Below are 24421 nucleotides of genomic sequence, written 5' to 3' on the forward strand. Positions count from 1 at the left end.
GAGGATTAAGAGGTCTTGAGACCAAAGTGCCATGCTGCCCCATCACAGCACCACACTTCATTTCCAGTTTAGCCTGAGTCACACAGCAGGTGCTTTTGAACAGGAGGTCGAGAAGGCAGATTTTACAATGATTCAGCTTGGGATGGTGCCCCTTCCCTCTGGACTTCCACCCAAAATGGCCAGAACAATTTTAAATTCCCCCACAAATACTTGGTGAACTGAACCCTTCAGAGGGGGAAGATGAGAAGCCCACCTTTGAACTCAGGTGGGGCTATGTAAATATGGAGAAGCCATCCTCCCCAGCTCCAGCACCCCGCAGAGACAGAGCTGAGTACCTTCGAGCACTCAGGCAGATGCTACTACTCAAAGTCACAGTGAGCAAAACAGAGGGGTCGCTGCCTTTCAGAGCTGTCCTTCTCCAAAATACATGGGGAACCTGGAATTTGACAAAAGGGCTGGGAAGGAGGGGTGCCCGTGTGAGGACAGATGAAGGCAGGGACGGGGCGAGGAAGGCCCAGGGCGCTCCGGCCGAATGCAGCACCCTAGCCAGCTGTTTTTGGCCATTTCAGGTTAGAACTGCCCCGGCAGGCCCAGGTCCAGCTCACAGGAGAGTTCTACAGCTCTGTGATGAGCCCCTCTGCAGGTGGGTGGGGGGCTCTGGGGTTCTCCTCCTCACCACCCCAGCACTGCCAGTGCTGCAAAGGATCCCTGAGAGGAGAAACTCGGCTCTGAGCATTTAAAGAGAAGGATTCAGTCTTCTGTTATCAAGAACATAGCTTGGTCATTCCACTGGAGGGACAGACAAACACAATCTGGCGGCTGTCACTGGTGGACACAGTGAATAGCCCAGAAATGGCTGGAGGGAGAGGAAGATCCTCAAAGGTTAAACAAATTTAAAAGACAAGGGGGGCGGGGAATCCCTGGAGGGCCGATCTATAAGTACGGACCTTCGAGGAGCCATCCCCGGCCTTTGCCCATTTCCCCGCCCTCCCTGCGCCTACTCGACCCCACGGGACCTGACTGGACTGCAGAAAGTCTCTATCAACGACATTAAGCCAGTAGAGCCCTGCGATTTTTCTCCAGTTACTGTTACAGAGGCGGGAAAACTGGAATTTTGCAATCCGAGTTGCAGCCAGACGACTAAAGGACGCAAATGGGTGACGGAGGGGCGTTGTTGGAGGCTGCAGCATCCCAAAGTAGAAGGGGATGCAGAAAGCCTGCAGCCCCGCAGCGCCCAGCAACTAGCCGGGAAGCGTGCCCCACGCCCCGGCGGAGCGCGAGCTCCAGCCGGGTACAGAGCAACCAGGCGCGCGCCCGCGCGTGCGCTAAAGGCCCACCCATCCCAGCGCGTCTCCAGGTGCGCTCGCGCTTCCGGCCGGCCTTCGCCGGGCGGAAACTCCAGGACCCGCGCATGCGCTTTGGAGCTCGCCTGCAGGGTCCGGAGGGCCCCTCCCGGCTTCAGGTGATCCCACCCCTCCCTCGCCGTGCGGGACCAATCGAACGGCGGCAGGCGGGCTTTTCGAGCAGGAGGCCCCGCCCACGCGCGGCGCGAGGCGGGTACCGGATTGGTTGGCGCCGCGGGCGCAGGTGCGCGCTTCCCATTGGGTGGGGGCGGAGCGCGGGCTGCCTAGGCTTCGGCGGAGGCTGCAGGTGAGCGCGCGCACGCGCCGCGGCGGCGGCCCGGCCCGAGGTGAGGGAGCGCGCGCGCGCGGGGCCGGCAGCCGAGAGCGAGGCTGCGGCGCGTGTCCCCGCCGCTCCGCCCTCTCCGCCGCCTCCGCCGTCGCGGCTGCCGCTGAGGCCGGGAGGGCGGGCTCCGCGTCCCCGCCCGCCGCGCCGCGCCGCCAGTCCGACCCTCGGTCCTGCAGCGTGAGGAGCCAGCCGAGCGGGGCCTGGCGCGGAGACGCGAGCCGCGGCCGCCCCTCTGCAGGTGCCTGTGAGGAGGAGCACGGGCCGCCGCCGCCGCCGCCGCCGCCGCCGCCGCGTCCCGAGCCCGCCGGCCGCGCACTCGCCCCGCGCGCCCCCGAGGGGCGGCCCGGCTGGAGGAGGCCGCCGCGGGCCCGGCCTCAGGATGAACCGCGGCCACCGGCACGGGGCGGGCAGCGGCTGCCTGGGCACCATGGAGGTGAAGAGCAAGGTGCGCGGGCCCGGGCAAGCTGGGGGACCCCGGGGGCGGGGGGCCGCAGTGACCGGGCCTGGGGCCCCCAGGGGCTGGCCGGGTGTATGGGGCCGCCGGGGCCGCGCTGGGGGGACTTGGGGGCTGGAGACGGTGGGGAATGAACTTGCCGAGGATGGGGGGGGCCTTGTGTCCGCTCCCTCCCCCAGGTAAGGCAGGAGCCCCGCCGAGCGCTTAATCCCCTTCCGTGAGAAATCATTCCCCTTCAAGGATGGGAGTCAGGCCCAAGGCATACCCGAGGATGGGGGGGCATTTGAGCGAGCGCAGCGTGGTACGAAAGGTTTGGAGGAATTCTGCCTTCTGGCATGTGAGTAAAGAGTGTTTGAAACATCCGTAGTCACCCAAATGTAAAAGTTAGCTTTTGCTTCCTGTAGGGATTTTTCGAACAGGAACTTTGGTATGCATTGAATCTTGTAAAGTGAACACTGTCACCTTTCGGGTGAGTGGCACTTCACAGTTTTGAGTTTGGATGCCCTTCTCATTCCATCCTGCTACTCTTTCAGGTCAAGTGTTTTTTCCCTCTTGACCAACGGTATGCCCATCTGCCGATGACAACGTGTGGGTATCCTCTGAATTCCTAAATTGCAAGGCTCCCTGAGCAGGACAGTGTATCGGGATTAGTGAGGGAATGCTTTCTAAGGGAGGTTTTGAGCTGGAATTTGAAGACGATCGGCAGCCCCAGGAACATTCTCAAGCAAGCATTTCATGAATTGAAGAGCCAGAAGGGACTTAGATAATCTAGTCTGATTCTCAGAGAAGACAGGGGCTCAGAAAGGTTTTGACTTCAACAAGCTCTGCTTTTTATGACAAAACCTTAAAGCCCTTTTTACAAGATAAGTTTTAGGCCTTCTGGAATACTAAAGAGAGCACACGGAGCTGAGCCCCGTGAACGTTTAAAATAAGAGTTGGAAAGATCAAGACACAGGGAAGAGTAGGAGAAAAGGAAAAGCGTATTAACTTCAAAAATAATGAAACCTTACTGAATATAAGATAACAGGGATGGGGTAGAAGGGAGAACGCAAAATCAAGGAGTGATTTTCAGTGAAGTAGAGTAAGGAAGGCTCTCTGGGGTAGAAGGGTTTTTATTGTCTGGAGTTGATAAGCGAAGTCCTGTAAGTTGCCATAACTGAGATCTGCATTCATTTTTAACATTTTAAGACGTCATTTTCAACTTAACTGGTATCACAGTAGGTACTAATTTCAAAAACCCTTCTGCTTAATAAAGACAGAAATATAGCAGGTTCAGAAATACAGTCTCCTGTGTCCTCCATGGAATTGCCATGGCGAATTGAAGTGACATGCTTGAAATAAGAGTTAAGATAACAAAATATATAGAGAGTTTTTCCTCTAGCATATAGTGGTAGTAGTGGTTCTGTGGCCAATGGTTGAACCTTCTCACAGCATTTCTGTTATAAATCTAGTTTGGGTTTGTGGGAGTTGAGGTTAAGAAAAGAAAAACACGATATTGCGTAATCTTAAAATTCAGTTTGTGGTCCTAATCTTGGTAGCAAGTCTTTAACTTTTTATCATAGGAAAAAAATGAGTAGGGATTCTAGGTGCTCTGATTAAATACAGTCAAATGGTAATTTATCTTTCAGATTAGGAAACCTTGAGCGTGTAGGGACTAGAATTTCAGGCTTTCCATGCTTCTCTTCTGTCAACTGGTTTGTGAATCTTTCCCACACTACCCATTATATATTTGGCCTGCTCTTCTGGTAAACCATAGCTCTTAAACAGAATCAAGGGTCCCACTCATTCTAGCTGCTGATCAGTAGGCACAGGGGAAGTACAGTTTCCAGCACGTCTCTGACACCTTGTGTTTTAACTGTACATTTATTTTTAAGGGGTTAAAGAAAAGCACTTGACATCTTCACCATTTAAACAATATTTGGACAGATAGGTGAAACAATAAGTCCATTTTCACTGCTTACAGCTTTTTACAAAGTTGATAACGAAGAGGTTGTGACCCCAACTCTGTGGTATGCAGATCCACATTTCAGGATTTCTTTTTCTTCTACATAAAAAGCAAGTTGTCAACGTCATGTCTTTGCTCATGGAAGGAGAAAATGGTACAAATAAAGTAATGGATCATGCAAATATAAGTATAGTTAAGTTGTGATACCAGTTACCATGTGACTTTTTTTTACAGTAACTTTCTGGTAACATTTATCTTCCTGTATCTATAGAGTTGAGAGAGCTATTAATAATCAAGGAGATGTCCTTCAGCAGTCTTGGATATCAAAGACCTGGAATAGTCATTGAGCTGTACATTTCCTGGTTATTATTCATGGGGAACCAATACTAAAATCAAGTTTACATTTCTAAAGTGTTGTACCTAAAAATGCTGGGTGATGGGTGTCCATCCCCATGACCAGGCCAAACTAGACCAGGCCAAAAAAAAGTTTGAATAGTTGTTGGTTAAGTCTTAATTTTATCTCTATTTTTGTATTTTTTTTTCACGTAGTAAAAAGTTCTCTTAATCCTGTTGTGCTGCAAGAATCATAACAATTTCTTTTTTTCTGCTAACTTTGCAAAAGGGCACATCTACTGTGAAGCCTTACAATTTCCCATTGTTTTTATCATAACATTTAAGCAAGAGGAAAAAAAAAGTGTCGAGCAAAGAATTTTTATCCACAAGCTTTAGCAAAAACATTGCAGCCCTAAAATATTCAATTATTAGCTGTTACTCCCGTTCACCAGGGGAAGTAATAAAACCTGGGGATGAATCAGAATGCACTGGGATGTTGCGATACCAGAATAAAGAAAATGGAGGAGAAACTATGACTTTTGATAACATCATAAGACTGACTCTGATATGAAGGGTGTTCCTCAGTTTTTATTTACTTTGAAACGTGAAGGTGTGACTAAACTTTTTGAGCGCTTTAGGTGTGAGTCACCTTATTTTCTTGACAAATGTTAGTGTTTACGTTTGAGGAATGTGTTTCGGAAACTTTTAATTTATTAGAAGTAAGAGGTGGTTTCAGTGAGTTTTCATTTTAATTGAAAACTAGCAAATAGTGTGGGTATAAGCGAGGCAGATAAACTTGCATAACAAAAGCGGTGAATCCAGGAAGCCCACGGGACCCTTGGGGACGTGAACAGACACATTTGTAACCAAATAATTCCAGTAGGGACTTTGCCTGCATGATGTTTAAGGCCTTGTTGGTAGTACAGCTAGTGTTACTATCCAATAATAGATACTTAGAGGAAAAAGGAATTCAGTGGTCAGATACATTTGGCACACAGTTTGTTTTGAAAATTTTTTCTGTTTTAATCAACCCCAGGGCCTTCACCTCGCCTTTAGTAACTGGTCTCCCCAGTGATTCCCAAGAGCATGATTATAGTTATATAGCATTTCCCAGATGTGTGTGACTGGGGCGCTTTTTGAGGAAGGCTGATGAATCTTTCTTAGGTTTCCACATTTGAGGAAATGCTATGCTGGTTCCATAGTAGGTCACAGATCCTGTTTATTATGGACTGGATGAAGCCAGTCCTTCGTGTCAGGTGAGAACCACCGGAATCATGCGGCACTTGGATTCTAGAGTAGGGAAGCAGATGTGAGTATCAGAATTGTGAGGATAAATACTGGGTGTGATGGAAGCGCCGTCCTCCCTGTTTGTGTGGTTCCTTAATACCGCTCATATAATTATTCTCTTTACCCACTAATTGCTGAGCTCGGGTGCAGGCCCGAGCCTTTCATTCTCTAGGGCCTAGCACTGTGCCAAGCACATAAACACTTGCGCATTAATTGGATAGTTGTACGACATGTATTTAATGTATTAATAAAAGTGCCTTTTTTTTAAGATTAACATACGGAAGACACTTCCTATCTTTAGACTTATTTCTTCTGTAATATGCCTCCATTCATATGGTGCCTTGATGCCAAGAAGTTCAAAGTCCTGCTTGCTTGTGCTGCAGTTAACTCCTGCCACTTCCTATGAAGTTGTTACTCCTTTTATTGGGGAGGAAACCTAGATGCTTTTTGCTGACAGTCAAAATAAAGACTTAGGCTCATCTCTGTTACCCCATGGCCTGAGTGAGGAGGGAAGACTGTTGTCAGGATCTGGACTCCACACAGGGTTTGTTTGAGCTGAGTCACTCTGCAGGACAGTCCCCAGTGGGGCCTGGGTACCCCGGGGATTAAGTTGAACCTGCATCTCTTGAAGGGGATGCCCTTCAGAGATACAGCAGTGAGCAGGCACATTTCTGTGTCTCCCCTAGGCTGTTTTATCTCCAGGTAATGAGGTTTCTAGGGGCTTCCCTGGTGGCTCAGCTGGTAACAAATCCGCCTGCAATGCTGGAGACCTGGGTTCGATCCCTGGGTTGGGAAGATCCCCTGGAGAAGGGAAAGGCTACCCACTCCCGTATTCTGGCCTGGAGAGTTCCTTGGACTGTATAGTCCATGGGGTCGCAAAGAGTCAGACATGACTGAGCAACTTTCACTTTCAGTGAGGTTTCAACTGTGTGGTTGAAACTGTCTTCTTTATTAAAGGAAACTCGTATCTGTGAATTTTTCTATGTCATGCCTTGTAAGATTGGATCCTGTTTTAAAATTAATATGTTTGTTTGTAGTTTGGAGCTGAATTTCGCCGGTTTTCACTGGAAAGATCAAAACCTGGAAAGTTTGAGGAGTTTTATGGATTACTGCAACATGTTCATAAAATACCCAATGTTGACGTTTTAGTAGGCTATGCAGACATCCATGGCGATTTACTACCTATAAATAATGACGACAATTATCACAAAGCTGTTTCAACGGCCAACCCACTGCTTAGGATCTTTATACAGAAAAAGGGTAAGTACCAACATCCAGAGAAGTTGTTTGAGAATTAGAAGTTGTTAATTTTCCTCATTGATAGGATATACAGAGTTTGCCACAAATTTAAGGAATTAGACATTTTATGTGAATCTTATTACCAAATTAACAAGTGAGTTAAGACATCTGTGATATTATTGGTTTATTAACATCTTTACACTTAATTAAGTGCACTTTAGAAAGTTGTGATTACTTTGTAAACCTTTAGATTCTTTTTCTTAATGGAAATTAGGAATATATTGAATCTTCGCGTTGAATGTGATTTTGTCCATTCAGAAAGATGTGATAGGAAGAGTGTGGCTTTGGAGTCAGAGAAAAATTCTCGACTTCCCTGGTGGCTCAGAAGGTAAAAGCATCTGCCTACAATGCGGGAGACCTGCGTTCAATCCCTGGGTTGGGAAGATCCTCTGCAGAAGGAAATGGCAGCCCACTCCAGTATTCTTGCCTAGAAAATCCCATGGACAGAGGAGCCTGGCAGGCTGCAGTCCATGGGGTCGCAGAGAGTCGGACACGACTGAGCGACTTACGTATATGTACATAAGGTGACTCTGGTGGTAAAGAACCCACCTGCCGATGCAACAGACATGAGTTGGATCCCTGGGTTGGGAAGATCCCCTGGAGGAGGAAATGGCAACCCACTCCAGTATTCTTGCCTGGAAAATCCCATGCACAGAGGAGCCTGGAGGGCTGCAATTCATGGGGCCACAAAGAGTCACAACTTTGAAATACTGTGTTTACTACTTACTAGGTACTTGACGGAAAGCTATTTACTTTTCCAGGTTGCAGTGTCTTTATCTACAGGAGGAACATGCCATCTCATGGCATTGCTGGGGGTTTAACTGAGCTCAGTGCAGAGCCTTGGCGTGTACTAGGCCTCCTCTAACTGTTGGCTTTCCTCTAAGGTGTTTCTCACAGAAAATACAATTAGTTAATTATCTGAAAATTAGTAAGTCATCATTTTGGAGGAATGTAAACATTGATAATTGGTCTTGCAGAAGAAAGTTTTAAATAACCACTGTATATGGCAAGCACTGCAACGTATTTTGACTTTAAAAAGTCCTAAAAAATTTTTTTTGCCTTTGTGGCCTCTTCCGTGTGTGTCTCTGTGTCTGCCTGTAGATGGGTGCCATGCATGCTCCTGCTTCCTTTGTCTTTGGAAAATGAGGAGGTTTGGAAAGGCAGCATGACAGCCTCCAGCCCAGCACTGGTGGGATGATTAAAGCCTGACCGTGCTTGTAAACCGACCCAGCAAGCAGTCAGAGAGTGGGCTGAGATTACCCTTGAAGGCGAAACTTTATTTCAAACCAGTTGATAAGCTTTGGACCACTCCCAGGGCTCTGAAATTCCACTGATTGTGTATCTTTGCTTCTGGGTTTGGAGGAACTCAAGTCCACCAACAAAAGAAACCTCCGAGGGTAGGTAGGGTAACTTAGGTCTGTACCACTTGACTATTTACAAAATAGTTAGAATCACACAAATTCGTTTTCCCAGAGACCCCTGAGACGGGTTTCCTCAGTAAGTGACAGGAGCCTGGTACAGCTAGGATGTTACTTCGGGAAGACTCGTGGGCTGTTGAGGATGAATCTGAGTGAGGAGCAGGCAGCTGAGAGACGCTGCCCGCTTCCACCCCAGCAGGAGACGAGGTGAGGTAGATAAAGGGGAGGACTTGAGAGGCACCACGCTCCTCACCAGATGTCAGAGAGCTGAGGAGTCGTCCAGCAGAAGATAGCTTGTTGGACTCAAGCCTGATTGCTGGGACAGGGCCATAAAACAGGCACAGTTTGGAAGAGAGATTGAGTCAGAAGGAAAACTGGTTTCCTCTTAGGCCAGAAAAAAAGCTTATCTGGCTGGTGAGTTTCAGCCTTGTCATGCACAAAATCAGAAATGGTGGGCAAAGAGTTGAAAGTCTGCAGAAAGCGATAGTTGAAATTTTTGGGAGTATACAGAAAAGCTAGCAGAGACAAAGACCAGGGCTAGTTATTAGAAAGCTATGCATAGAATGTTGGGGAAGAGGACGCCAGTGAAGACAAGACTGAGTGGACTCGTCAGTTTAAACAGAATAATTTAAGCCATTATTGTTGAATAAAGGGCCTTCCTTGTTAGCAGTTGTAATTTTCATTACAAATTTAGTTGCTATTTGGAAGTGTATTTAAATGTAGAATGACTATTTTTAAACTACTGCCATCTGACAAACTTGTTGGATTATCCCCTTTGTTAAAAAGATTATAGGCTGTGGATTATACGATCACATGTTTATGTTACTGGCATTGTAACACTCATAGGATTTATCCCAGCCTCTTTGAAGGGTGGTTATCTTCTGCTAGTCCCTTCTTCAAAAAGGGACTTTGGAAGTAAACACAGTGAAGAGAAAGTTTTCTGTGCAGCAGAGGTAGGTGTCCAGTAGGATTCATAGCTTAGAATTTGATTTAGGAAAAGGTGGTGTGTTCAGCAGATGATTTTTGTTTTTAATACAAGTATGACTTAAGCAAAAAATGCAAAGTCAGTCAGTCGATTCATTCCCACTTAAAACCTTCCAGTGGCTGCCATCGCGTGCAGAGCAAGAACCTTCCTGATCTGGGCCCACAGCCTCCCCTTCCCTCCCCCGTCCTCCTCTCCAGAACGACAGCCCTGCTGGCTGGGTTTCCGCCGCCCCCCAACTGCCCACCAGCCTGGGTGGGCTTGCCGCCGCCTCCGTGCTTCTGCACGTGCTGTTCCTTCCGTAAGGAACGCTTTTCCTGCAGCTCAGCCCGAGGCTGCCTCCTTGCCCTCAGGCGGCATTGCGGGTGGCTGTCTCAGAGGGGCCTCTTCCGACCACCCCAGCTAGGGCCCCCACCGCCCCACGTTTACCAGATTGCCCCCTGGAGACCTGGAATCACCTTACTTAGGCAGCGTTAACATGTTTGTGGTCTTACAGAGTTATGCAGTGCCCTGCAGTTCGTGGCGATACTTTTTTTCTTTTAAACAAAGCTGGACAGATGCTTGAGTAGAACGCTGATTCTACCTAATCTTTAATGAACATTAAATTCAGGAAACTAATATAAAACATGATATTAAGTATAGTTACATTTTATTGCTTAATGATAACATGTTTTCGGTTTTTCTGGTCTTCGGCTTCCAGTTTAGGAATCAGCAGGGCAGTGGGTTGCACTTGATATGGCACAAAAAGACAGATAGAAAAACAATTTTAAAATTTGAAACCATGTGACCTGTTAAAATCTGGTACACTCTATCAAGTAAGGTTTCTTTGAACTTCATAGCGTGATTTTGGAGGCCTCATTATTGCGTATCTTGAAAAGTTTTGTGTTTTACAGCCATTTATCGTTAGAGGGGAAAACCCTAGGCACTGTTTCTAGGGCTGTTATCGTAGAAGCAAGGATCAAAACAGAAAAACCTGATCTCTTAAAAGTTATTTTCAGAGAGGATTCCCAGGTCTTTTGCCCTCCCCCTTCGCCCTGTTGGAGTTTAGAATTTCCTCATTTATTTGAGGGAAAAAGAGGTTTCCTTCTCTTGTACAGGTGGTTGTTGTATGGAAAACAATCTTAGACAGTATTTAAAGGTTGCACCTTTAAAAGAAAAACAACTGTATTCCAGCAAAAAAATTAAAAATACAGTAAAAGTACTCAGGTCATCCCTGTAGGTTTAGAGGATGGCCAGGGAAATGTGTGTTTTTTCCAAAGCCTCCCAGCTCATCCCGATGATCAGCCAGGTCTGAGCCCCACTGACACGCGTGGACTCCTCGCCAGATCTGGTCAGGATACCTACACCACAGCTTCTTGCCACATTGCTGCCAACTGTTTTTGTATGCCATCAGACAAACACATGTGTACTGCAGGTTTTGTCAAAGGAGCATGTTGGGGACACTTCTGGTCTTGCTTTAAGCCTCGTCTGTCTTATGACATGGCCTTATGGCCCAGATACCTGGAACCGGGTGGCCCTTCAGCCATCTCTTAGAACTCTGCCGTGTAGTAGATGTGACTTGGGAGATGTGTTTTAAGGTTATCTTTTAATGAGTTGGGTTTAATTCAGAAATGGCCTAGTAAAGTGAAGTCGCTCAGTTGTGTCCGACTCTTTGTGACCCTGTGGACTGTAGCCCACCAGGTTCCTCCGTCCATGGGATTCTCCAGGCAAGAATACTGGAGTGGGTTGCCATTTCCTTCTCCAGGGGAATCTTCCCAACCCAGAGATCGAACCCAGGTCTCCCGCATTGCAGGCAGATGCTTTAACCTCTGAGCCACCAGGGACCTAAGGAAAATACATTTTAATAGTTGTAAAAAAAAAAAAAGTTTAACAAAAGAAATAAAATTAAGTAAAATAAAAAGAACTGCAGAGAAACATCTCACAGTATGACACCAGTTGCTTATGTCAGAAACCTGGCTGTCACCTTTGACACATACTTTTTTTTTTTTTTTCAATCAGCCCGTCCCCAAGCCTATTGAAATGGTGTTCTAATTATTTTTCAGGCTTATCTCCCCATCCCCATTGCCTCTGCTCCAGGCCAGGCGCTATCCTGAATCGCCCGCAGTAGCCTCCTACCTTGCCCCGCAGGTCCCTTCTCCAGCTCGCAGCCAGAAAATCCTTGGGGTTTCTTCCCTTTGGCCTTAGGCTGAAGTCCGGAACCCTCCCCACTTCCCCGGGGGCCGGTGTCTGTCTGCAGGGCCCTGTCTGCTGACTTGGCTCTAGCTCCTCCCTGCTCCCCTCCCTCCTACCCGGTGAGCCGCTGTTTCTTTTCCAGTCTCAGCATAAGCCTCACTTCCCTGAGCAAAGCTGGCAGTGCCCTTGTACACCCACTGACAGGCTCCCTCAACCCAGGGTACTTCACAGCTCTCGGCACCTCTGTAATCATAATGGTTTCCGGTTCTCAGTTAATTGCCGTCTCTGTTAGTCTGTGAACACCTGGAAAGCCGAGTGCCTCCGCGCAGTTTGTGTTGGATCTGTGGCACAGAGCGCAAGGCTTGGCCACACAGCAGTAGGTGCTGCTTAAGTAGCTGGTGGTCGATTTTTCTTATATTAGAAACTGAAGGGATCTGCAGAACTTGAATACTGCTTTGAGTGATGTTTAATCCTTTTAAAAAGCTGCCACATCTATTTCATTTTAACCATTTTGGATGAGAACAAACGTTGGCAAACTTGGGCTCGCTGGCTGTCTTGTAACAGTTTTCATGGAAACACCCATGCTCACTCCCTTCTGTATTGCCTGCAGCTGCTTTTACAACAGAGATCGTGTGACTTACAGGACCCTGAAATATTTATGGTACAACTCTTTACAGAAAAAGGTTGTCCACCCCTTGACTAGAAGAGTTCCCCAAACTAGTTAATTCTTCCATGTCTTGCAGCAGAACCTGAAACAGATCGTGGTCTTAAACTTTCTTGATGACTCTCCCAGGAATGGTCGCTGTTTTGTTAACTGTGCAGGGACGTTTCTGGGATTTGTAGAAATACTTTGTTCGTCGTGAGGTTTGCTTCATATTCGCTGTAGGCTTCTATTTCTGTGTCTGCGCCTGCGACTCACTAGTGGACCCTCAGTCCTGATTCATGACTTTGAGCTGAGGAATGAGGTAACCAGGGGTTTGGGGATTAATGTTTAAATAATAAGAGGCTCAGAGGGAGGGCCTACAGGGCTCCCTCTCGGTGACTAAAGCAACAGGAGCTTTCTGTGTGTAAGGAAGTGAGACATCCAGCCTGGCTGTTCGGCGGCATTCCAGGTGGAGGTCCTCATCCATCTCGGTGAGCTGAGCTTGTCAGGCTCGGGATAGGTGAGACGTTGCTGCACGAGCCAGTATCACGCGCTGTTGCGTCAGCCTGGGTTTATGCAAGTGAAAGGTTGCCATGAGCCAGGTTTCCAACCCTCGGCCCCATTCCGAGTTTTGTGCTTTGACAGACGTGCTCAGGTGGAGCGGCAGCCCTGGGCCCTGTGCGTGTTCACCTTTACACTTTAAACCGACACCCTGCACCCTGGCTTTCCGCCAAATATTTCTTTTCCCAGTGGCTGGAAACTGATTAGCTAGATGGGGGAACAAAGGTGCCTTTGTACTGGGGCATATTGCTTTTGAGAATTTAGCAGAGAGCATTCAAACAGAGTCTGGAGGCTATGCCAAATCATGCAGATTGGGGGGGTCGCTTGGTCAGGTTTCCCATGAGTAGGTATGTAGGCAACTTGGTTTTGTTCTCTGTTTGTATTGTCCAAAATTTCCCACGTAAAAATTGTGTGAGCTTTCTTAATCGATTATAAAATGACACATACAGTTCTGAATGAATACAGGAGACTGTTGAAAGATTTTTGGCCGCATTTTGCCCCAAAGATTGTTTTGTCAGTGGATTTATTTCCCAAGCCAAATTATAAATAAATTTCTGTCTTTGTAAGAACACAGTGTGAGTACTTTCTCCATAAATGAAGCAAAATTATCCCTGGGTGGTAAAAGTGCCCCCAGATTAGGTACCCCTGGTCTTGTACATTTCTCTGAAACTAGCTTCTGAGGAGTGTTCAGGCACCCTGAGGAAACATCGCTGAAGTTCTCCAGGCTCTGACACCCAGTGTTCACTTAGCAGTCCCTGTATGACGTGGCCGTGCGCACTGCTGGTCTAGTAAGAAAACTGGGCCAGTCTTCTGCCTGTAACGTATTTTGTACCCTTCAGTTCAGTCGATCAGTCGTGTCCGACTCTTTGTGATCCCATGGACTGCAGCACGCCAGGCCTCCCTGTCCATCACCAACTCCCGGAGTTTACTCAAACTCATGTCCATCGTCGGTGATGCCATCTAACCATCTCATCCTCTGTCATCCCCTTCTCCTCCTGCCTTCAGTCTTTCCCAGCATCAGGGTCTTTTCAAATGAGTCAGCTCTTCGCATCAGGTGGCCAAAGTATTGGACTTTCAGCTTCAGCATCAGTCCTTCCAGTGAATATTCAGGACTGATTTCCTGTAGGATGGACTGGTTGGATCTCCTTGCAGTCCGAGGGGCTCTCAAGAGTCTTCTCCAACTTCTGCTCCTGTTTGTACCCTTAACTTCCTATGAAGTGAAGCTACTGTAGTCATCAGTAAGGAGGCTGGGAGTCAGGGGACGAGGAACTGGAGGTGGAAGCCGTGTTGCAGACACAGGCTGGTGGCGTTCCTGTCGCTCTGTAGTGTTGGTTGAGACTAGGACTTTAGTTCTTGGGGTGGTGGGGGTACTTTTGTCTTTTTTAATTCTTATTAATGTTTTTAATCCTTGGAGATTCTTTTTAGTTCATCCTCACCCTATTTTTGAAACGTGGTTTCACCTTCTGTGACTGCTGTTTCCTCATCCTCTGATGAGGTGTGTGGCTTGTAGGCTGTCGACCTCCCGCTGTGCGATGTATGATCACATTTTAATGCCCTGTTCTCCCTATTTGACATCAGAAATAATCAGTAGCTGACTTGAAGAATAAGTCACTCCCCACTCCCAGGTGTTACTTTGCTTAAACAGGTTATTGTAGTTATTTAATTGGGTGCAGCATTTTAAAATGGGAAGATTTTTTTAAACCTAAAAATACGAGACTCTCTGACAAGCTGGACTGGCCACACAGATTCCCACAGTCCTTGAAGAGAAGCTGCCTGGAGCAAGAGAAGCCACACAGTTAACGGGGCAGGTGCGCTCAGCTTTGCCAGAACCCTCCCCCTACCTGTTTTGTCTGTCTCAGCTCAGCCTCTGTGAAAAGTGGGAAAATTAAAGATTACGAACTTGCCCAGAAAACTGAGGGAGAGTGTACTTGCAGAAGACCAGAATTCTGTTTGATACACGTTCGTTTAATTTCATTGTGATTTTATGTGTATTATCCATTACACTAAATTACAGGCGGACCTTGGATATATTGTGGGTTCAATAAAGCGATTATCTCAATAGAGTGAGTCACATGAATGTTGGCACAAATAAGTGCATTATGTCTAAGAAAAAAAACTTCATTTTAAAATACCTTTTTGCTTAAAAGAAAAAAATGTAACCTGAGCCCACAGTGAGTCATCATCTTTTTGTGATAGTGACATCAACAATCACAAGTTTGAAATACCGCAAGAGTGAACCAGCTGTGACCCAGAGACACAAAATGAACAAGTGCTGTTGAAAAAATGGCATTGATAGACTTGCTCGATGCAGGGCTGCCACAGACCTTCAGTTTGTTTAAAAAAAAAAAAAGAATTATCTGTGAGGCACCATAAAAAGAGATCTGCCTGTATCGTCTGCCCAACCTCTAAAACACGTATTTGAGCTTCAAGTGTCCAGTTTCATGTCATTAAGTCAAATATAAACATGCAAATTGGAGGGTTTTGAACAAATGTAGGGAAAAGACAGCGCAGATAACTTGTTATAAATGGTGTGAGAACGTGTATGTGAGGCGTATCAGAATTTCATGTGCCGTATTTAATGTTTCATAAAATCCTTGCGCTTCATAAAATCTAACCTCAACTTTTGGTAATGTCACGGGGAATACTTGAGAGGGCCCCCTAGTGGTTTTTCCTGGCACAGCATGTCTTCCTACTGCACTCCGTTTTTTATCTGATAGAAACGGGCTAATATTTAACGAGTTTAATTTCTGTACCAAATATGTTTTGAGTTGCCCTTTCTGTACAGATTCCACCATAGATAAACGTGTATTTTCATAGCATTCCTATAATTATTTTATTTTATTTGTTTGAACAGAAGAAGCAGACTACAGTGCCTTTGGTACAGACACACTAATCAAGAAGAAGAATGTTCTAACCAACGTGCTGCGGCCCGACAACCACAGAAAAAAGCCGCACATCGTCATCAGCCTGCCCCAGGACTTCCGACCTGTGTCCTCCATCATCGACGTGGACATTCTCCCGGAAACGCACCGCCGGGTGCGTCTCTACAAGTACGGCACAGAGAAACCGCTGGGCTTCTACATCCGGGACGGGGCCAGCGTCCGGGTGACCCCGCACGGCCTGGAGAAGGTCCCGGGCATCTTCATCTCCAGACTCGTGCCGGGGGGCCTGGCTCAGAGCACGGGGCTGCTGGCCGTCAATGACGAAGTCCTGGAGGTGAACGGCATCGAAGTCTCCGGGAAGAGCCTCGACCAGGTCACCGACATGATGATCGCCAACAGCCGCAACCTCATCATCACGGTGCGGCCGGCCAACCAGAGGAACAACGTCGTCCGCAACAGTCGGACTTCGGGCAGCTCCGGCCAGTCGACCGACACCAGCCTCCCCAGCTGCGCGCCGCCACCGGAGCCCAGCCTGGAGCCGGGGGAGGACGACAGCGACGAGGAGGAGGACATCGTCATCGAGGACAGCGGGGAGCCGCGGCAGATCCCCAGGGCGGCACCCAGCGCCGAGAGCCTGCAGTCGCTCTCGCAGGTAGAGCTCAGTTTCGAATATGGGCAGAACGGTTTCATCCCTGCCAACGAAGTGAGCTTACCACCGGTAGCAGGTGGCGCCCACACGGAGTTCGAAACGCGTGCTCCAGACCAGAAACTCTTAGAGGAAGATGGAACAGTCATCACACTATGAGACCGTCACGGCTTGAGTGTCTTCTGAAGGAGGATGCCGCAGAGACTCTGTAAATTTGGCTAGTTGCAAGCGTTATATACCTCTGAACAAGTGATCTGGGATAGGCATGAAAAAAATATATGTATCTCGCAAGCTTAAAATGTTATTGAAATAGTAGTTTGATAATTCATATAAACTTCGGTGGGTTAGAGGTAAATTCAAGTCTAAAACAAAGGGGCCTTTGCTACTGAAATGATGTGCTTTTGCTATTTTGCCTATGGAGAACTGGATGTTGGAGCACATTTCCCAGAACTAAACACCCTAAGGACTAGATCATTTCTGTTTGAAGTGGTTGCATATTTAACCTGCTGTGCAGAGCCTGGTTAATTTTTCCCTTAACTATATTTTTTAATTTCTAATGTGAAGAAATCTATCAATTCAGTACTTTGGGGACCTTGGCTCCTATATGCCCCGTATTTTATTTTGACTTTTTAAATGTTGTCCCTCTGTTGCTAATTGTAACAGTTTTTGCAAATGCTTCCCCCACCCCCCAATTTCTGAGAAATCAAACCAACTGTTTTTTAAGGGCTGCTTCAACTTAGAAAGCACTGAAGCAGTGTTCCTGAATTAAGAAATTCCTAGCAATCGTTCAGATCTGCGTTTGGCCCTCCTGTAACTTCCGCATTTACAGACTCATTCCATTCAGGCATCCCTTAAATGTCGTGAACGGCAGTTCCATCACCCCTGCTGATGTGGGCGGCTCGCCCATGTCTTGTCCTCATTCCGACTCTCGTGGGGAATCATTCCTTTCTTAAGTTTGTGTATTTTGTTGGTCTGCTTTTATATCCTTTCAATGTGTTTGTAGTGTGAATGAGTTTCATTTGAAAAAAACACACCCAAACTGAGAGATTTTTATACACAGGACATCCTTGTGCACTTTTTATATGAACATTTTGGGTTTTCCTTAGTGAGGTTTGTAGGAACACTGCCTTCACGTTATGGAAAGCATGTAGTATTCACCTTTGACAGGTAGAGTGTGTCTCGGTTAATGTTAGGAGGCTATTTATTACTTTCTGATGCATCCACTTAGAACAAGGTAAGAGTGAGGCTGCTAACTTTGTTCCTTGCCTGGTTTCCTTGTATGAGATGGGCAGGCACTACTGTAGCTTGTATATAAAGACTAAGAATAGTAGGAACTACATGAGCTCCCTGTGGCTTACCGATGTTGCTCTCAGAGTTATTTATTGATTAATTTTATGGTAGGGCTAGAATGGATACCTTGTAACAATTGTGTGCTATTAAAACAATGAAGAATCGAATGACTCCGTTTTGAAGGATATTTTCTCTCTGTGGTAAAAGTATATGAAGAGAAGGTGATTAAATGAAGATCACTTGACTCAGAATACTTCAGCGTATTTTGTTCACATTGTACCACCAAACATATTATCACTAAACTATTAACTGCACAATGTTATGTAACACAGTGTACTTTTTGTTGAATTCATAAAAATTCTTTCACTTAACCACTATTTTTTAATGGCATTCCAGGTTTAACATTCTGTTGAGTTTTACCAATTTAACTCTTGAATGGCAAAATGTTAGTAAGTAGAGGTTACATTTCATTTATATTACAAGCGGTGCAGGGGTTCAACATTTTAAGTAAAAATACTTTCACATACTACCTCTCTTTTTCTCTCTCTCTTTTTTTTTTTTAACAAAGTTTTAACATCAGAACTGTTCTCTTAGGGGAAGAAATACTTCAGGGCTTGACTTTTTGAACAACTTTTAACTGTAAAAATACAGATCTGTCTTGTATGTATTCATGAAAATGGAAATCAAAGCTGCTAGTGCTTTTTATTTTAATTGTCCTGCCAGAAGTATATGTCAGTGGTCTTTTCAACTGGATCTCTCATTTAAATTATTGGTGAAGTAATTGATTACTAGACATATTGTAAAACCAATAGATCTTGGTTATACAATAAAATGTCAATTCATTGGTAGTCTGAATTGTTTCAAGTGTACCTTATTAACAAAATATCAGTGGATTCACCTTAAAATTTTATAGTACTAAATGTCAAGCTAACTGTGAATTTTGTTCTGTATCTTAAGTTTATGATAATGTCCTCATGAGCTATCAACAAAATATATGTACTTTTGTGAACTATGAATTTTCTAATTAAATTTTACATGCAACATGATTTTTACATGAATGATACTTTGTTTGAACTATCAAATGTCAGTATTTTACTACAATTTTATTATAAAATGTACATTATCACTAAATGAACTTTGATTTTAAAAATCAAATTAGCTTTAGTTGTATATTATTTTTTACAAATAAAGATAGACTTGTATAAAGGCTGCTTTCTTGTTTGCAAAAATATGTGAAAAGTCACCCAACAAGTATTTAGCAAGCACCCAAAATAGAAAATGAAAAGGGAGAAAATTGCTAAAATGAAAAGGGAGGAAATTGCTACTTTATAACAAGATCCTAGCTTTCTTAACTTTTAAAAACTCAACACCTAGAATTTTGGTGGTTAGGACTCCTCACTTTAACTGCTGACGGCCCAGCTTAGGGTTAGGGCATTTAAAATGTTAAATTCGGAGAATGTAAGAGGTTATACATGATACCCATCCAGAACTATCACTTAGATATTTGATTATTTGAAATTAGACAAAAGTTGTTTCTAAAGTGACAGTTTCTCTTCCAAATTCAAATTCACTTAGTTATACTTTTTATCACCACCCTAGGTATAGGTATTGCCTATATGGATTGGATTCAACTTATACTAAACACCGTAAAAGGCCCGAAATAAAATACACCCTCTTCCTGAGCCATTTCTAATTCCGAATTAGCCTATAATTGGCTAACTTGATCTCTGCACTAACTTCTCTGCCAGGCATCATGCAGGATGACAAGCAATTCCTTCCCCCAGTTTAAAAACAGCAAATCCGCTAAGTAAAAATCCATCGTGTACAGAGACCCCTACACGCCATCCATTGGTGTAGACCAGGGAAAAAATGTACAAGGAAAAGCCAACCCATTCCTGGTTGTTTGCCTTAAGGTGCATGAATTAATGGTTAGCAGCAACTAGGGATAGCATTTGCTCTGATTTTCCCATCTTTTAGACTGATGAAATGTTTAGTTATGGGTGACCAAACTTTAAGAGTTATGTGTGTGTGTGTCAGTGACTTTGGTAGCTGAGCTCTCAACAGATTGGGGAGCACCTTAGAAGACTTGGAAAGTCTTGACATTTAAAAGCTAATGTATTCATCTAGTTGCTTTACAATGTTTGATGTGTATCTTATAAATTAATGTTAAAAGTTTGTATTTTATTTACAAGCTGTATTTAGGTGCTTTCCCATTTTAAAAAGTTCTCAGTTCTCCGTGTAATAGGAAATCTTTTTTAATAGTTCATTATAATTATCTAGTTCGCTGTAATCCCCACGGATGGATAGCAAAGTTATTTAAGATATTATTAGTAAAGATAATATTTTTTCCATTATACAAATAATATGTAAATTCATTCATTTTTTTTTTAAATGCTAAAGTTCTTTTTTTTTCCACAAAGCATACTTACTCATATGACACTTTGTTACAAAAAAAAAGAGGCTGAAAATAAGAGTGACTATAATTGTCACTGGGACATTTTTGAGAGTGAACGGATTTGCTATTAATTATGCCGGGACAGGACAGCAGGCACAAACTAAGTGTGTAGGTTAAGTGTAATGTGAGTCTCTGTATTAAAGATACTGTAGTATAATGGCTTTGAAAAGCACTTGTGAAGCACTTTGTTTTCCAGTTAAGAAATTTGCCGTGGAAAATACTGGTCTATTTTTTTCCAGGTGGGGAAAAAAGCACTGCATTGCTTGCTTGCTTTCCTATTTTGAAATAATTTCAAACGTAGAACAGAGCTGCGTGAAAAGTACAGCCTATACCCTTCACCCAGATCATACCACATTTGTTTTACCTCTGTTTTTCCTGAAACATCTGAGAACTGGTTGCAGAGATCACAGCCCCTGAGCCCCTGAAGACACGCATGAGAGAACAAGGACGTTCTCTAATGCATCCCTTTATACAATCGCAGTTTGGTTATCAATTTCAAAAGATCTGACTGAGACAGTCCTATGGATTACACAAAAGCCGTACTAGAATCTCAACGGTTGCCCCCATAACGTCCTCTACAGAAAACTCCCCCCCTCCATCCAGCATCTAACCCGCAACCAGGCGTTGCATTCGCACGTCACATCTCTGGTCTCTAGTCTGAAACAGTTGCTCAGCTTTCTGATGTTTTTTAAAAAGTGGAGACAAATTGTTTTGTAGACTGTCCCTCAATTCGGGTTTGTCTGTTTCCTCATAATTACATTCAAGTATTTGGCAAGAATACTATGATTGCGATGATATATCCTCATATTACCATGTCAGGTGGCACATCATGTCATTTTATTTCAATATTGTTGACGTTAAAACACTTTCAAAACTTCTCTTCTTGTTTGTTTCCATTATTCTAATTACTCAGGCTGATAAACACCCACGGGGACTTAGATCCACTCAATCCACGTTCTTAATTGTTTTCTAATTGGGGAAACAATAGAAAAATGGTGAAATGGCATGGATGTTCTTGAGTGCCATTTGTTTAAAGTACTTTTGTGGACCCAGTGATTATTTTTTCTGGCACTGACCTGAGTGGAAAGAAACCACCCCAGTGAAACTGAAATCCTGCGGTCATGTTCTCCAGAGAGCTTACTGGAGACTCCTGCCTTTGGAGTCTTCTGGTTGTGAATACCGTAAACCCAGGTCCAATTGCTTCACTTAAAAAAAAAAAAAAAGGTTGATTGGTTGACAGAGCTGAACAGTCAAGGCTAGAACTTCAGCACAGATACTATATTAAAAGTGCGGCTGGGAGAACCTAGTACAGTGAGGGGAATGGCCTGTATTTGCTTGATCCAAACGGGAGCCACTGAGCCACGGGTGTCCGAGGTGTGGCTGGTGCAGCCGAGAAACTGCATGTTTAACGACGTGCGTGCGTGTTAGCTGCTCAGTCGTGTCCGACTCCCCTTGAAGACTGCAACTCGCCAGGCTCCTCTGTCCTCGGGATTCTCCAGGCAAGAACGCTGGAGTGGGTTGCTATGCCGTCCCCCAGGGGAATCTTCCTGACCCAGGGATCAAACCCACGTCTCGAAGTCTCCTGCATTGGCAGCCCGGTTCCTCACGACTACTGCCACCTGGGAAGCCCTTAACTCTGTGTAGTTTTAATTAATTTATTTAATTAGAAATAAATGGAGCGAGTGGCTGCTATATTTTACAACACAGGCTAGAATCTCCATTTTTTTTCTTTTTAAACTAATTTTTATTGGCATATAGATGCCTTATTAGAATCTCTGTTTCTGGCTTTGCTTTCCTGTTCGTTATTTTTTCTCAGGCAAATGACCCCTTTGTGGTGACAAAAATGTTCTGCAGCAACTCTAGCATACCTTCTGCCAGTAACTACCCACCTGGAAGGGAGCCTCCCCTTCCCGCTAATGGCAGTCGAGGCCTCAAAGCCCACTCTCCGAGGCCCTGTCCAGTTCCAGACCCACGTCTGGGCGGGGTCGGTGAGCGGCGGTACCTCAAATAGTCAGGGAATCAGGGCTCTGTCACCTCACGAAAGAATACTGTTGGTCACTCAGTCGTATCCAACTCTTTGCAGCCCCATGCACTGTAGCCCATTCCCTTCTCCAGGGGATCTTCTGACCCAGGGATCCAACTGGCTCTCCTGCATTGCAGGCGGATTCTTTCCCGTCTGAGCCACCAGGGAAATCTCGAAAGAAGGAGCCTGTGAAAGCACAGTGAGCGCAGCGCGTCACTTGCGGCTTTGTCTACGAGTGTTTGGGTGCACCTTTCACATGAAGGAGAGAGTTAAAAGCATAAGCTGCTGTGCAAAAGGCACATGGGGACAGACAGCAGCCCTCGCCAAGGAAAATGGTAAAAGTAGAAATGAAATTTGGGGGTCTAATGGGGTGTTCTGAATTTGAAAGAAAGGTTTAAATCTCATAATAGTGACATTGGAGGGGGAGGGTTCAGGTATTGTTTGTTTGGCCTGTATTTACCATAACGAAATCGGATATAAATCTAGTGTATAAAGAGGACATGAACCCAACAGGAGCTTCAGTCTGACGTGGCAGAGGGACTCCAGGGCCCCTGGAAGTCCAGGGGTTAGGACGCAGTGCTCTCACTGTTGGGACGCTGGGTTCCCTCTTTGCTCAGGGAACTAAGATCCTGCAAGGAACGGCACAGCAGGAGAAAAGAAAGAAACGGCAGAAAGTTCAAAGTGTACTACTTTGGGAATATAACAACAGGAGAGAATCGTGGTCTTAGAGCAATGGGTACATGGAATGCCCAGGGGGCTGGAGTGGGGGAGGGCAGGTGGGGCTGGTAAACCAGTCTCCCTTTGGACACAGACACAGACACACCGCGGCGTTGTTACCATGTTACCACTTGGGAACATATACGCCCACTGTTGCCATCTCTTCAAACTTTTAAGGAGATACCAGAGGGACTTCCCCGGTGGTCCAGTGGCAAAGACTGCATGCTCCCAAAGCAGGGAACCCAGGTTTGATCCCTGGTCAGGGAACCGGATCTCATATGCAGCAACTGAAGATCCTGCATGCTGCAACTAAGACCTGGCACAACCGGATAAATAAAAATAGATATTTTAAAAAAGAAGATATCAGAAATCCAGAATGTCCCATGAGACTTCCTGATTTTTAAAACAACCCGTGAGAGAGACCACACAGACCAGCCGGCCCCAGATGCCTGCAGGCTGCCCGTTGCCAGCGCCGTCTCAGAGGCTCAGAACTATAGACCATCGACGGCTCTCATTCCTTCACCGTGAAACCGTCTCCTGAGGACTGAATGAGGCAGTGTGTGCAGAGGGCTGGGGACAGTGCCCAGGGATTAATAAGCCCCCACTGGATGTCGGCTGTTCTGTCCGTTCTCAGGGAGATGGCTGAGGCCTGGAGGGATTCGATGACCAGCCCAGAGCAGTCCTCCCACTGGGTGACACCACAGCGTGGTCCCCAGACAGCAGCTCCAGCATCACTGGGATGCAGGTTAGAGATGCCCACGCTCAGGCCCCACCTCTGTTCTGCGGAACAGACTCTCTGCTGGTGGGGCCTGGAGTCTACATTTTAACAAGCTCTCCCCAGGTGCTTCCTGTGTACAGGACAGTCTGAAAAGTTCTGAAATCCATCTGTATCAGTCTTAGCAGAACTGCTTTAAGGAACACGGCTTATAATCACTTCTAAAATTCATAAAGATGTACAGAAACCTTCATTTTCTCGTCTGGCATATACCGTGCTGTTAACTTGGCAAAAAGCAAGCTTCGGTCTCCAGCCCTCTGTGCAAGGGATCCCACTCCCTTAAATTAGTATAGTCTGACTTTCCAGAATTGCAGTGTTGATCGAGTATAGTAACTCCCCACAGAAATCATTAGAGGCGTGCAGAAACAAGCCTCGGAAAACTCCGGGCTGGATTTTTGTGTCGGGCTATCCAGCAAAGGAGAAGACAAAAAAGGCTAGAATCTGATGAACAGTCCCACCCACAGATGGTATCAGTACAGCATTCCTTTCCCGTCCCATCCCCCAGCAACGCCTGAGACGACGAGCGAATAGCATTCACGGCACTGTCCCACGCCGACCTGGAGCAGGTTCCACTCGGATGAAAGAACAAGGTGCTTTTCTTACGGAACATAGGAGTCCTGTTCCCGGGCTCTCTGTCCTGTGCCAGCTTTAAATCTGTGCTGGGCAGTCAGTTGCAAATCAGGTTTTCCCCAACATTCCCAGAAGCCTGCAGCTGCTGTCTCAGGTATGTGCCCGGGGTGACTCAGGTAAAACTCTGTATGCTTAGTGACTCAGAAAGTAAATCATTAACTTGGTGAAATGCTACCTGCCGAGCACGGGTAAAGCGACCTTGAAGAAGAGGGCTTTGGAA

The 24421-nt window shown here is 45.6% G+C and overlaps 1 protein-coding gene across 1 annotated transcript; it reads left to right on the forward strand.

Moving 5' to 3' along the window:
- On the forward strand, positions 1825-18807 carry PARD6B (par-6 family cell polarity regulator beta). The gene is made up of 3 exons (XM_018058028.1): positions 1825-2134; positions 6746-6968; positions 15638-18807. The coding sequence occupies exons 1-3, from the start codon at positions 2069-2071 to the stop codon at positions 16468-16470; spliced, it is 1122 nt and encodes a 373-aa protein (XP_017913517.1). The 5' UTR covers positions 1825-2068; the 3' UTR covers positions 16471-18807.

The sequence above is a fragment of the Capra hircus genome, chromosome 13 (genome assembly GCF_001704415.2).
Source record: "Capra hircus breed San Clemente chromosome 13, ASM170441v1, whole genome shotgun sequence".
Lineage (NCBI taxonomy): Eukaryota > Metazoa > Chordata > Mammalia > Artiodactyla > Bovidae > Capra > Capra hircus.